Raw genomic sequence first — 15,729 nt, forward strand, 5'->3', positions numbered from 1 at the left:
ATATATATATATATATATATATATATATATATATATATATATACATATATAAAATATTAATAAACATAATTTTGTGTTATAAAATTAATATATAATATTATTTAGCAATATCATATAACATATATAAATTTTAAATGATACAAGTACAGAGACTTTTAACAGTTATTTCATATTGTCAAGCGACGCGGGGTTTGACAGGAATAACAAAGTGGAGTGTTTAAATGTTCTCTACATACCGGATCGCGAAGAACGCAATTATCCTGGGCTTGATTTGAAGATGCTCAATTCGTTGACAACTCACGGCACTCGGCATGCCAGCTCCCAGCTCACCTCAGACTGACTGCATGGAGCCCTGAGACTGTGTCGCGAGGGCTCTCGTTTGCTTTCACTTGGCGAGTACCGCAAACGATACCTCCTCGTGGATCGCCGATCGCTGATAAAAACACTTCAACGATTCGATTCGGCTTAACACCGCGCTGAGTGCTCGGAATGCTTCGCATAGAATTTAGATATTTAATATTATTCTATTACGCTATGATCAATATTATGTATATGCATTGTACATAATATTTATATAAATATCTCATAACATATTTAATATTTTCTGAATTTCTCACTTTTATCGATAGATTTAGATTGATAATTTTCAGTCATCCCATGTGTAAATATCTCGAAATTAGACATTAATATTTCTATATATAAATATATGTAAATATATTTCTATATGTAATAATATGTGAATATATAATGTTAATCATGTAGATTATTTGATTACAATAAAATAATCTGCGTAATTAATTTTAGATAGTATATTTTACGCAATTCTTGTATTATTATTGAAGTGCTACACTATTAATGTATATTGTGATAATCAACAATTATTATAATATATTATTACAATATAAATACAAAAATAATTTTTTATATATACTTATATCAATTAGGAAATCGATAAGTAATTATTTTTATTAAAAAAATCATTTATTTTTTATAAAATATTTTACATAACGATCCACACTATATTTTAATGCAACATATATACATAGCTTATTAATAAAGAAATTATATATACATATATCAATATGTGTCTGCAGTTTTAACGTAATAAAAAATTTATATATAAAATAACTTAGGATCGTTGTAAAACAAGAAAAGATAAATATGATGTAATTATATTAAAAATTTGAAAGATAAATATAATGTATGTAAATAATTTAAAAATCTTTTAGTACGAATCCTCGTCTTCTTCTTCGATGGGAATGTCTTCTCGATGCTGTTTCGGATTCCATCTACGCCAAAGTAATTCTCTCACTGTGAATTCGGAAAGTATTTCGGGACTAGTCATGTTGATATCTCGCGATACTGACGATGGCCATAAAACTTGAGCGAAAAGTATTTCCTGTTATTCGCATAAAATAAATTAAAAATTTCGCAGAAAATTAGAAATAACTTTCTCTAAATCACATATATAATAGATATATATATGTAATAGATAAATTCACATTTACCTTAGCAGCAGTTTCGGATAGTCTTTCAAATCCAAACAAATTATTCCACGTTATGGATCGCGAGGACATAGTAGAATCTATAACTAAAGAGTCTGCATCTGCTACTTCTATCATAACGATATAAGAAGCGTGATAAAATGATGGTCCCTCCTTATAAAGCACTGAAACAAAAGTATTTCGAATAAAATAATGATAACATAAAAAGAGGAAAAAAATTTTCAATATTACGAAAAAAAAATTAAAGAGAAAAAGAATTTTTTAAATAACAAATACAATATAAAAAAAATTATAAATAATATAAAAGCGTTTTTATAATACATTTTCAAAGAACAAGTAATTAAAAAAGTACTAACAGAAATCACCACCATATTTTAACCCAGGCTTGACAACCCAACCTTTGCTCCTATAATAATGATAAACTACATATTTCTGTATAAAATCTGGTTTCTCTTTGCAAAAGTACAACCATGCGCTGTTGATGTCTAGCAGACTACCGTCGAAGTGAATCAGTTGCAAGCAACCTAATCCAAAAAGGAGAAAAAAGGTCTCTTCGAAGGTGAGATGTAGAGCTTCTCGAATAGGAAAACCTTCGTTCTCGATTCTTGGTTTAATATTTTTTAAATAATTCTCAGTGTCTGAGTCGCTATCTGGCAACACTAATAATTTTCCATGTTGATTGTCATCCTCATTCATGCAATCGTTTTTAAAATCGTTATACAATTTCCAGTGATCTTCCTCCTCCAATCTGTCTTCTGAATTGTTCTTATCATGAGTGCTTGATGAGCTTTCAGCATTATCACATTGAATCGAGTCTCTATTAACAATGACACATATGTCATCCTCTTCTGCAGAATCTAGAGTAACTTCATCGATCTCTGTGTTTTTTGTATCTATCTCATTTCTCCGCTTGCTTCCGTTTTCAATAGAATTTGATGGAATTTCAATGATGTCGCCAATATTCTCTTCATCTGGGATATTTCTTTCCTCGTATTGAGCAATTGCTTTATCATCTGCAATTATGTAATAAATTTCCACTATATTTCAATATTACCTTATATTTTATTACTTTATAGATATTATTTTATAAGGTGTTATTTTCATTCATATAATGAATGAAATATAATGAATTCATACAATTTGAAACAAGATATATTGTATAAGTTAAAATATTTTTTATTACATACCTTTGTATTCAGTAGAATTTAATTCTTGGACTTCTTTAAGCCATTTTTGTCTGCAAAGCCACTGTCTGTTCCGAACAACTGGCGGTGCTCCGTATCTTGCTTTGCCAAATGATGGATAACTACGGGATAACGATCCTTTACCAAAAAATCCCTAAACACAAATATTAGTTCTTCATTTGTTGTTCATAGGAAAAATTACTCTAATAAAATTTAACTTTACCATAGAATGTACTGCTGTCATCTCTTCAGGTTCAATTATACAAGATCCTATATCTGTGAGATGTGCAGTATACATTGGCCATTCTTGTGTTTCATTTAATAGAATGGGAAATGGTAATTGTGATTTTAATTTTGTTCTTTTTCTTTTTGGTTCTCGAAGATCCATGTTTTAACTATAAAGAGATAATAACATTTTGGAAAAGCATTAGTTATATCATTCAAATATTTTGTAAGATCTGTATCTGCTGAAAAGAGTTATAAATTTTTGTATTGCATTATTAATTATTAACAAAAATTAATAAATAAATAAACTACCTAACAACTCGCAACTAATGGAATATAAAATAAAACCAATAATAAATTTCATATGAAAAGTTCAAAAATTAAATTAAGACTGTAACTCAGAGCTTAATCTTTAGTTAAAATATAAATCAATTTCAATGATAAATAATGAATAATTCTTTTAAGTAAGAGATGTGATTTTTCTTTCTTCATGAAGATATAACAATTAATTTTATATAAAAGTTATAATGATTAATTTTTCATATAAAAGATATAACAATAACCTATATGAAAATAAAAATTGATTTCTTTATACAAAAATTATATTATACAGAATTTGAAATATATTTTAAATGTAATATAAAACAAGAAAAATATATTTTTATGTTTATTATATTCTCATGTTATACTATTCATTACTGATTATTGAAAGAAAAGACTTACCCTTTCGAATAATAGATGCCTTCAGATTGAAAGTAAAGTTTAGAGGTTAAGTTAAGAGTAAAACACGTGCCGACATCTAAAGTTTGTTTTTTATTGCTGCATTAGACCAACTAAAATTTTTTTTTTGCTAAGTTTCAAACAAAGATATAAGTTATATATTCAATTATAAAAAAACAGACTTTTACTTAATCTTCATCATTACATATATATATCATTAAATATATATATAATATATATATAATTAGAACATTATTTAACTATTTAGTCATATAATATAATATTACAACCTGTATAAACTTGTATATAAAAAATTATATCTCTATAATGTGATCATTTATTAATTACTTATATAATTATATAATTATATAATTATAAATAGAAATTATTTATGTATTGGAGTCTCTTTGATCAGACATAGTCAGATATAGTCTCTACATTATTGAAAGTACATAAAAAATATTTCGCAGATAAAATCCAATTATAACTAATCAGAATATAATAGGATCTTATTAACTTATTCTCGATTGCATACACCATTCACATTGGTCGATGCTTAGTAATTTTTTACTTTTTTTACTAATGAGAATGTTTTATATTAAATTGGTTAATTAGTGATATGTACAAAATGTACACAATCAAAGTTTTCCAGTTTTATTAAACTTGTTGAAACAAAACTCCAGAAAAATAAATCTTTCCTTTATCCTCTCTTCCTTTTTCTTTTCTCACTCTCTCTCTCTTTCTCTCTCGTTTAAGTACAAAATAACATTTTGATTAATTCTTTTAGTCTTTTGAAAAAATTTACTCGTACTAAATCGGTCCTTCATCTATGTATGCGATTTTCAGCGATTCTCAACATTTCATGCACGTTGACTATCTTTTCCCGTACTTTCTCCAGCTGCTTGCCGCGCTGTTGTTCAATGCGATCAATCTTTAGCCAGTCTTCATAAGACACAGTTTGGATTGAGTTCTTATTGCATAACTCATAGCACAACTCGCGTCTGGCATCACCTCCTTTCAAATTGGAGGGAAAGTCATTGTATATTAATCTAGCGACTTGGAAAGCGTTTCTCATGGTCGTTAGAATGACCCCAGTTGGACCAGTTCCTGCCCATCCTGCGACATAAAGAGGTGCTAGCTCACCGTTTCTCTCTTCGATCTTACCGTTAATGTTCTCCAAGCATCCCATCTTTGCATTACATGGTATATCTTTATATATTTGCTCGGTCTTGTAACCGATGCTGCGTAGAGCCAGACCGCATGGGATCTCTTCGAATTTGCCGGTTGTCTCGGCTACCTGATTTTGTATCGTCTCTCCTCGCAAGTGATTGATAGCAAATTTGATGCTCTGTAATTCTTTATTGCCATGAAACTCGATGGGGCTGCGTAGAAAGATTTGATGTAGTTCTTTTGCGTGCACTGAGTCATTCTTGGATTCTTCTAAAGACTTCAACATGAGTTCTGTTAACCGTTTCCGGGGTCTGTCTAAAGTTGGTACAATTGTCTGTACGTTTTCGAAGTCTTGCTCTCGCCAAAAAGTTTTACAATCTTGCAGCTTCAGAATTTCCCGCAGTTCCGCGGTTGTAAATGCAGCCTGCAAAGGTCCTCTTCGTCCGACCATGATGACTTTTCGCACTCTACTGCGACTTAAAGCTTCCAAAGCGTACAATGTGATATCAGTATTCTAAAATAACCAAGAGAGAGATTTCAAATGATTGAAAATTAAAAAATATTTTTTAAATCATATAATTTAATCTTTAGAATTCTTATGTTATTTTGTTGTTATCCACATTCCTCTGATAGAAAATTCCTAATTAAAAATTAAACGCTAGTTAGATATTTAGGTATCACCTTAAGCTTGTCAATCGGCGTCAAAAGAATTCTTGCGACATCTATGGCTACATTGCCTTGACCTATGATAACTGCTTCTTCTACATCTAAGTTAATCTTCAGATCTTTATCATCTGGCAATCCATTGTACCAACCAACAAAATGCCGGGCTGATATTACATTATTTAAATGTTCACCAGGTACATTGAGAAATCGATCTTCTTGAGCGCCATAAGCCTGGAATGAAAATCAAAAAGTAATTATTAATTACAAAGATTTGACATATACTAATTAGAATAAATAATTAGATTTTGAATTGATGTAATGATTACTTGATACTTATTACACAATTATTAAAAAATTAATAATTAATACTTATTTCATTAAAAGTATTATATGTAATAAATAAAAATATGTAAATGTAAAATAAAAGTTACAAAAAATTTATAATATGTTCAAAAATACTTAAATAAATTTAATTGCTGATTATATTAGTAAATTATAATAAAAAAAGGATAAAAGTTAATCCTTTTTTCATTATAATTTACATTACTGAAACATTATAATATTTAAAATAAGTAAAGCTATTTATATCTTACATAACATGATGAATTCAGGAAATAAAAGTGTTAATTACATGAGTTAAGTGATAATATAATTCATTTTGAATATCAAACATACCAATAACACAGCATCATACAAATTTCGCAGGTAGTTGACATCAATATTGATACCAAGTTTAACATTGCCCAGGAATTCAACACGTGGATTGGTCGCGATTTTGTGAAATGTATTGAGGACATTCTTCACATCCTGATGATCCGGAGCAACCCCATAGCGTATTAAACCAAAAGGAACTGGTTGTTTGTCCAGAATGGTGATTATTGCATTGCTTGAATCCTGTTATTATCAATTTCATACAAATTTTATTTCATTTTCTTATTCTATACAGGATATTTATAAGAAAAAACCATTTAATAGATAATTCTTATATACAAAATACTTATACTATTCTACTTATTACACACAAAATATTAATATTATGGAATATGCATGTCTTCGGAAACAATTAATCAGATTATTATTAATTATAATTAATCTATTTTGTATATGCATATTATATACACATATTATTACCCTCAGTAACTGTTGAGCTGCATAGAAGCCTGCTGGACCTGCACCGACGATACATACTTGAGGTACGGATTGTTGTGCTATAGTACATAGTAAACGAGTACAACTCTTGAGAATGTTGTATCTCATCTTTATATGTGGCAATTGATTCAAAACTGAGTTTCACTGTTGATACGTTTCGACAAAATCATCAATCGAGCTCTCGAACGCTGTTCTGTTATAAGAATTAAAACAGTCCGTGAAAGGAGACAGAATCTTGATCACTATTCTATGTAGTAAATTGCAAAACATCAATTATTCCTCTTTCTATAAAAGCAAATACAATGAATCTGGAAGTATTTATCAGCCCGTATCATATTCGCTGTTCGATAAAAATATTATCGCATAAAATTATCAGAAAATAAGAATTGAACGAAAATTCGGGAGCATGTCCCTTCGACTTCGAGGTTAATTCCGCAAAGTGCGCACGTGGCATTGGACGCGTTCAAGTCGACAAAGCGATTGTCCTGCTCGCTAATAAATTTGATTGGTTGTTACTTACAGATCCAACCAATCATATTCAATCGCTCAGCGAGTAGGTTATCCTTGAACGCGCTTATCCTTGAACGCGCCTATTACGATATAAAAAAAAATATCTATCATGTCTGTCAAACTTATCTTAAAAATATCTGTCATGTCTGTCAAACTTATCCTGTCATAAAAACTGGGATTGCCATTCGATTTAGCATGATAGTTTTTTCTCGATTATATGTGTATTAATATATTTGCAACATGTTATCGTTTTTTTTACATCGTGGATTTAGATATAAGGATATGTTAGCTTGGAGGTTAGTTTGGAGGTTTTATTTTCATTTAATTAAAAAATAAAAATATTACTGTTTTATAAATTTATATTTGTTCATAATAAAAAATTTGTAATTACCAATCAAGACTCCTATAATGCTTTCAATTAAAAATTTGCTTAAATAAGAATTAAAAGATCAAGTAATATTAGGGATTGAGAAAGAATATTAAAAAATTTTTACTTTAAAACGATAGAAGCTAATAAGAATTGATGAAATAGTGGTCCAGACATCCATAATGTGTATGTCATTATTCTGCCATTGACGGATGTACATTGGACAGTAAAAAGAAGTATATAATTTGACTTCATATGGCCAAGAAATATAAGCAAGAGAAATACGGCCTAGGTTGTCCTATTCAAATAAGCCGAAACAGCAGAAGAACGAGCCGAAGATAAATAATAGTGCTAATGCTGACTGTAGCATTTTCGTAGTTTTGGCTAGTAATTTGAATTAATTCTTGCACGAGACACGAAAGTGTTTTAATAGATTTTATAAGAATTTTGGAAAAAGTTTTTGCAGATTCTTTAGAAATTTTATGAGAATTATACTGTAAAGTGCTTATATTAAATTATATGCATATTATAATTAAGTACGGTAGAATAAATACAAATGATCTAGATTAGATTGCTTTATTCTTGCGGGATTTTTATTTATATGTATGTATTATTACAGAATAAATGTGACAATCTTTACAATATGATATTTTTATAATAGTTTCCAAGATATTTAATGGATGCTTTTTGTTTACGATCTCTTAATAACATGTCGACTTGAGTTGAAGCTGATAACTTTGATTAAGTGTTTTATGTATGTAATAACTAGGTATATATAGAGAGAATAGTTAATGCGCACAATATAATGATTTTCGTAAAGTGAAGGTACGTAAAGTTGTTCTTATAATAATAATATTATAATCTGTTAAAAATTATTTATCAATTAAGAATATGCGGTAAGTATTGACAAAAGGGAGCCTATTTCCGATGAGTTTGACTTTGTTTATGTTGTCAAGATCATGATTCTAAGTGACTTTGAAAAGAGACTTTTAATCATCGATCATTATCCATTAAAAAATTAATAATAAAAACATATCTTTCGAACACAACTCTGCTCCAATGAAACAAATTCTCTGTTTTAAAAACGCAAATTATTTTTTATAATTATTGTGTTTTTAAATCTTGTTTTAAAGCAGAAAATTTATGTTTTTAAAGAGACTTTCCACGCGAAACGGAACCCATCCCAACTCTCCCCATGTCTAGAGGCAATACCAGGTCTATAACTGTAATGTTTCACAAATAGGTAGGTTTCCAAATATATACATTTCACTATTCGTAATATACCTTCTAGGCCAATGTCATCTATTCCTACATATTATAAAATTTTAATTTACTCTATCTCATAACTAAAACTAATTCCCCACTTAATTATTGTTTGAGTTATTATTGAGGATATTCATACTGATATGTTGCTATCAATTTGCCATCGCAAAAATTCGAATTCCAATAAGTTCAACGTGACAGACATAATACTGTATCATCTTGTCCTAAGTTGTCGAAATTGGTTGCTGTAACCCAGATAGCCAAATAAGGATATGTTGCCATTTTGCTGTCACTTATTCCGTATTCAATTTGTTCAAACTAAGGTGTTTCCACAAACTGTCTTTTAATTGTATCTTAAGTAACTACGCAAAGTATTTGTGTAATAATAGTTCATTTTTATAATAGTTTACGTTAGTAATATGATAAGCTGTAGCACTATTGTGCTGCGAATCGTCAATTATATAATTTTGAAGAGAGTGCACAGAACATTTAAGATACTTTTCATCTAAAAGAATTAATTTTTAAAATTTTAATTGTCTTAGCAATTTTCAATTTAATGTGACAAAGAAAGAAATGGGAAGCAAGAATGATATCATAATAAAAAGAAATAATTAGACAATGGCCAAAGTTCGATTAGAAAAGTTATCTACTTACTAACTACAATTTTCTTTGGTACCCCTACCACATGTATGCTCAATTTTCTGAAACTACTTCCGTTCAGTGTGTGCCTTCTGAAAAATTCTCTCAGCTTATTGATATTTATGTTCTCTATTGCAAGCACTTCCTTTTCACATCTGTCAAACATGTATTGCCGCTTCATGATCTCACTCCAGTCTCTGTTAAATCTGTTTTTCAGAATCTCGCCATCGTCATGTTGCTTTGAAGTCAGCCCGTCTTTGATATCATCTAATTTCTTTTCTGAAAACTGTTCTAATATGATTCGAAACAAATTCAGAAATTCCTCGATCTGTTGATCAACGTATTCAGTTGTGCATTTATCTGCCTGAGTGTAAACAGTTATAGAATATCCTAATATTCCATTGATATTTCTAAAATCGCACGAAACATAATTAAGCTTTTTTTGGGTTCGTAGATGATTCATTAATGATTCTTTCATTATCATCTAAAAATATAACAGATGAACATGATATTAAATAAAATCAATGGTAATCGAAAATGTTATTCACATTTTATTTACTATTAAAAATAAATATAAATTGAAGATTCCATATATTTAAATGTATAAAACAATGTTATTAAATGTTTACGATCATCAGCTCAATTAAAACCGATAATTCAATCGTAGCAATACCGACTTGATAATAATTTGTCACTATTGAGTTTACATCAGTTTGGTTAATATTTTTCAACTTGAAATAAAATGTGCATCGGGATATTTCAGTGATCCAAAACCATGGCTTCGTCTTGTTTTTCAAGGAACGGCAGTTAATTTTTTTGATAAGTCGTTGTATAATATTGATCGTAAAATCTTTCGTTACGTTGCTTTCTACAAGGCATTGGATGTACATATTTTTGATGAAGTATTGTACAAAATATTGAAAACATTCAAAATTATACCATTTCTTTAGAGCCTTATATTTGTGAACGTGTGTACAGTTGCCGTTTTTTAGTATCCATAATTCCACATCCCTATGAAAAAAATAAGCTATATGTATAGATTATTAATTAAAAATGATAAAAAAATATAATAAATATAATTCATTTTAAAATTAATTAAATATAAATTAATAATGTTATAATTAATATTTATTATTAATTGTTTTTTCTAGTTGTATACGTATATGAATTTTATAATTATTGCAATTATGTTTGGTAATAAATAGTTGATACTCGATAAACTTTTCTGGTTCTATAAATTTGTTGTAATATGCTTTGAATTGTTGCATTCTAATAATTTTATACAAATCCTTCGAAACAGAGACTAGATCCACTATATAGTTTGCGATAACCATCACCCAGGACTGCAATATAAATAAATTATTTATGTTTCTCCAAATTATTTACATATATGCCTTGGTGAAAATTTTTCTTAGAATTTTTATATTTTGGAACATCTTTCAGAAATACTCAAAAATAGTCGAATAGTTCATATCTTCTTTCAGAATTTTTCATACATGTAAATATTCTGAAATATTCTGAAATTTTTCATTCCATTAAGAAAAAAACTTTTCATCAAATTTCTCATTAAATTAAAAAAAATATTTAAAAATTTTTTAAAATTTTGTAACCTCAGAAATTATACTTTACAAAAAAATGTTAGAAACCTTACGATATTTCATAATTAATATATAAGAAAAATTCTGAGAAAAAATGTAGATTTTTTGAGAAGTGTTCCAGTTGGTTTAAAAAATGTGAGAAAGTTACATAATTATAAAAAAATTTTGAAAAATTATATAGAAAAATTATATAAATATTTTGAAAAATTCTGAGAAAAATTCTCATTAGATAACTTCGCCAACACACGCTTTATACTTACTTGCAGATTTTCGTTAAATCCGCTTATTTGTATTATAATATCTGTAGCTTCTTCATTGACATCGATTTCATAACCAAACCCAGCCGTTACAGCCGGGTATAATTTTTCGAGCAATAGATATTTTAATACATTGCAGTATATTTGCAGGTAAGCTGCACTGAAATGTTATTAATATAAATTAATATAAATTAACTTATATAATAAATGAAGTATAATAATAAATTAATTTATAAAAATCACAACATATAATAATTGTTAGAGTTTATAATAGGTATATATAATAGGTATATATAAGATCGACAAACGTTATAGTACTACTGTAATATATAAATATTTTTACATGTCCAAGCTATTATTATTTACTTTTTTGGTACTCGATTAATCAGAGAAGAAATAATGTGAAGATTTATGACACATCGGCCAATAAAACTTCGGGCGAAATCAAATCTCCGACATATAATCATGGTGTATTTTTACAGGATATTTCGAAGCTTCTGCTGATACTGATATGATAGAGAAATTATTAGTAAGAAATTTATTGCATGATGGTAAATTAAAATCAGGCAATGGCTCGATAGATTTCTAGCGTTCGATCCATTCTTTTGGTAACTCGATATCTTTATAATTAATTTCGAAATGAGGTTCGACTATATTTAATGCAACATCATCGTTGAAAATCACGATCTTCACTGTCTCTAGCATCAAAAAATCCAAACATTTTTGTATAGCTTCTGGGTTATATTCGAAATAAATATGCTTTCCAGTTAAATAATCACGCGGCTGATAGAAATGCATTCTCTTACATAAATCAAACACATCATTATGCTTACTAAAAAATCTAAAAAAGTCTTCATGTATAAGTGGCATATCTTGTGTATTTTAATAGTGTATTTTTCTCTTCTACATATCTACTTTATTCCTAAATGATTTACCTAAAATTATTATTTCCAATTTTATAAAGTTATAAGTCATTATAAATACTTTCTTGTAGACCCGTCTTTTTTATTAAATTTATTTTTGTTGAGCTCACGATTACTCGCAGGAAGATTGAGTTTGTTTTGTCTCTGTTTCTGAATTTGTAATCGACAGGATATGAATTCAGATACTCTGTATTATATCTGTATCGACAGTCCTATTGTCCTTTACATTATTTGATACGAATACTATAATTATGGTAACTTTCTATTGAGATATCTTAATTTTGGCGATACATACAAACAAATATTTGATATGTGTATTTAATTAATCATTTTGTATGTCAATTTAGTGTCTTTCATCATTAGTCTTTAAATACATTGCTGTGATTAAGTTAATTAAATAAAAAGTTACTAGTACGCGTATCAAGTGCACAATGTAAACTAGGCCATTATTAAAGTTCCTGTTGTTTATACGAGGGAAGAGCTATTTGCATGAATGACGCAGTGCGTAATTTGTTCGCTATTTAAACGCGAACGACACGCGCCCGGACGTGATAGAATTAATACGCGCAAGCACATTTTTTTTGTAATGTTTCAATTGTTGAATAATTAATTATCTTTTTCATATATAGATTTTCATAATAATAATAATTATTATTTTCATAATAAAATTGACAAGTATTCTTCACAAAGTTATGTTTGATTCATTTTTTTTCGCATTATAATAGTAAAATATAATAATATAGTAGAGTATAATAATAATCATTTAGTTTCACCACGTTTCTCATTGGTCATAGTTAGCATTTACGAAGTTTTCATTCTCTGAAAACTTACAAACTATCAGAATAATGACAGTACGATTATACGTAACAATTGTAGCTTTTTTACATCAATGATATATCTGTTACATCTTTATTACGCTTGTAATAACTTCTATATACTCAAAATTACATTGACGGAGAAGAGAAGACGTTTTCTCATCAGCCATGACACATATCATATTGTTTACTATAGGCTATAACACGTAACGATATAAAACCATACAGCATGTTCGCACGACATGTATTGACTGGCGCAATTATCGAACAGCTAGAGTGCGCTGAGATTAATAACGAAAAATATTAAAACGATTTGTTGACTTTATCTGAAAAGTATTAAACAAATTTTTATAATATAATATAATATATTGGAATATAACTCTTATAGTATAATGTAAATATAGAACCGAATACGTTCTACCATCTTGATCAAAAAGTTCCTGGAATTACCACCAAGTGGTGCTCTGAGTCAGCTAATTTGAAGTCCTGTTTTTTTAGTTAGGTTGCCACATCTATCATTGACATTCCACCAAATTTTATCACCATAGCTTGACATTTGTAAAAGTTACGCCGTCTTGAATACATCTACCTCTGCACGTATTTTCGATTTTTTACAGTTTTAAAAATGGAGTTGAATTTGCAACAATGAGTTTGTATTAAATTTTGCGTTAAAAATGGATTCAATGGTGTGAAAATCTTGGAAATGTTGGGAAACTGCAATTTTTTTCTGTTCGATCGAGTCAAAAAACCATTACGGGGAACGCGTTTTAACAGCCGAAAGGAGGTAATGGAAAAATCGAAGATGGCTCTGATGGTTATACCGACAATAGAGTTCCAGAAATGAGAGCTGGATCAAGTGCTGGCATAAGTGCGTTGCAGTCGATGGGGAGTACTTTGAAGGGGACAATATCACTTTTGATGAATAAAACTTGTATTTTGAATTTTCTGAATGAATTTCGAGACCTTTTTGATCAAGGTAGTATATCATAGTTATAAAATCTCGAATTTGTCGTAACAATTAGAAATTTTGTTTTACCAATGCATTTAAGTTATATGTTGATATCAAACCATAATAAACCATAATTAAACCATTTTTGCTATATATTAGAGAAAATAGATAGATCTATTATAAAGCATTTACCTGTATTAAAATTATCAGGAAGTTTAAAGCTGTTATATAACTGAAAAAGATATACTTTTATTATACTTAATAAAAATATTTATTATTATTAAATTGAAAACAATTAATATAAAAGAAAACCTTGAATATATAAAATAACAAGTAGATGAATATAAGGAATTAAAATTTGGGGGGATTATTAATATTTCAGACTGATTGCGTTGAAAGTCCGACAATCATATCGGCACGCAATTATAATTTCTGAAATTAATTCATTTAAATGAATATATAATAGTTCAAAATCTTAACATTCAGACCATAGTAGCGCTTCGTATTTAAAGTAATGTATCTAACATAAATAAATAACGGTTTTATTTCCAATCTTATTGTGAATACAATTAAATGAAAACATTAACATGGAGATGTTTAGATATTCATTTTTTTTATGAAGGATTGAATATGTATTTGTTCTATTATTATACATTTTATTAAATGTTTATACTTTTATTCTATATAGGACATACCTGACGAATGGAATTATATCCAAAGTGGAAACATCCCATGCCGAATTTTATCTCTTTTTGTTTTATTTGCAATATAAATTGTAGAATCTAATTGAAACAAATAATTTAATAAACGTTAAATGTGTACTACCATTTATGACAGTTTAGATACTCGCATAAATTCTATCAAATGGATTTGTAAAAAAAATAGTCGTTATTATAAACATTTCTGTTACATTAGAATCAAAGAAATAATTTCCAATCCCTTAAATTAAATAAAGCTTTGTTATTTTGTTTTTAACTTCTATATATGTCAAAATCAATCAATTTTTTTAGTATCAAACTAAACAGAATTCATATTTTTGTACTTATTAAATAATAAATTAAATTTAAGTTAAAATAATATCTTTCTTTGATCTAAATTATTCAACTCCATTGTTTTAAGTTAACAGTACTTTAAGATAAATTAGTGTCTTAATGAAATGATAATGAAATGATAAAAGTAACTCAAATTGGATATAACGTTATAAATTTAACAGTATGTTTTATACATTTTTAAGCTACTTTATTATACATACAAAGTTTGGGCAAAGCGAATTCTTTTTGCGTATCTATTTGATTGTGATATTTGATTTTGCGTATCTATTTGAATGCTACGAGTCTTTAATTGTTAAAGGCATAATGTAAGAAGATAAGGTGTATCCAACGATATATACATAGACCAAGCCCTTCCCATATTTTTCAGTGATGGAGGTTGAAATCGGAAATTGACAGATTTAAGTAGTATTTCAAGACCTATTTTACTTTACCGTACTACTCTCATCAAAAAAGAAAGAGATATCATGGGTTCTAAATGCCACATAAACCATCAATTTTCGCCTTCAAGCTACGGATAGAATGTTTGGTCTATGTATATATGTCATTGAGTCTACCATTCTCGAGGATGCGCAGTAGGAGAGTGAATTTGAGGCCAAAATTTGATTGGCTATAATATGCCAGCACTATACGCAGAAAAGTGTATAGAAATGCATGCAAAAGATCAAAATTTGATTGGTTGTTTCTAATATTGCTATCGCTATTATGTGCAATGGTACACCTTGTATTCTTACATTTTT

The 15,729-nt window shown here is 28.3% G+C and overlaps 2 protein-coding genes and 1 pseudogene across 2 annotated transcripts; all 3 read right to left on the reverse strand.

Moving 5' to 3' along the window:
- Window positions 1–1,225: 1,225 nt before the first annotated feature.
- On the reverse strand, window positions 1,226–3,077 carry LOC105619098 (tRNA-splicing endonuclease subunit Sen2). The gene is made up of 5 exons (XM_012200630.1): window positions 2,913–3,077; window positions 2,693–2,843; window positions 1,862–2,518; window positions 1,509–1,669; window positions 1,226–1,399 (listed from the first exon to the last, which is right to left on the reverse strand). The coding sequence occupies exons 1-5, from the start codon at window positions 3,075–3,077 to the stop codon at window positions 1,226–1,228; spliced, it is 1,308 nt and encodes a 435-aa protein (XP_012056020.1).
- Window positions 3,078–4,457: 1,380 nt separating this feature from the next.
- Window positions 4,458–6,727, reverse strand: LOC105619099 (NADPH:adrenodoxin oxidoreductase, mitochondrial). The gene is made up of 4 exons (XM_012200631.1): window positions 6,602–6,727; window positions 6,146–6,364; window positions 5,486–5,701; window positions 4,458–5,318 (listed from the first exon to the last, which is right to left on the reverse strand). The coding sequence occupies exons 1-4, from the start codon at window positions 6,725–6,727 to the stop codon at window positions 4,458–4,460; spliced, it is 1,422 nt and encodes a 473-aa protein (XP_012056021.1).
- A 2,394-nt stretch (window positions 6,728–9,121) lies between these two features.
- Window positions 9,122–14,674, reverse strand: LOC105619191 (annotated as a pseudogene).
- Window positions 14,675–15,729: the final 1,055 nt, after the last annotated feature.

Source organism: Atta cephalotes (assembly GCF_000143395.1).
Source record: "Atta cephalotes unplaced genomic scaffold scaffold00019, whole genome shotgun sequence".
In the NCBI taxonomy this organism is placed as follows: domain Eukaryota; kingdom Metazoa; phylum Arthropoda; class Insecta; order Hymenoptera; family Formicidae; genus Atta; species Atta cephalotes.

What these genes read in the sequence shown, in the direction of transcription:
- LOC105619098 (XM_012200630.1), bottom strand. Translation starts at nt 3,077, where the DNA reads ATGGATCTTCGAGAACCAAAAAGAAAAAGAACAAAATTAAAATCACAA. An exon ending in AAATTCTACTGAATACAAAG is followed by an intron (nt 2,519 to 2,692) that starts GTATGTAATAAA and finishes ACATAATTGCAG; the next exon opens with ATGATAAAGCAATTGCTCAA. An exon ending in AAAATATGGTGGTGATTTCT is followed by an intron (nt 1,670 to 1,861) that starts GTTAGTACTTTT and finishes CTTTTGTTTCAG; the next exon opens with TGCTTTATAAGGAGGGACCA.
- LOC105619099 (XM_012200631.1), bottom strand. Translation starts at nt 6,727, where the DNA reads ATGAGATACAACATTCTCAAGAGTTGTACTCGTTTACTATGTACTATA. An exon ending in CAGCTCAACAGTTACTGAGG is followed by an intron (nt 6,365 to 6,601) that starts GTAATAATATGT and finishes TGATAATAACAG; the next exon opens with GATTCAAGCAATGCAATAAT. An exon ending in CGCCGATTGACAAGCTTAAG is followed by an intron (nt 5,319 to 5,485) that starts GTGATACCTAAA and finishes TGGTTATTTTAG; the next exon opens with AATACTGATATCACATTGTA.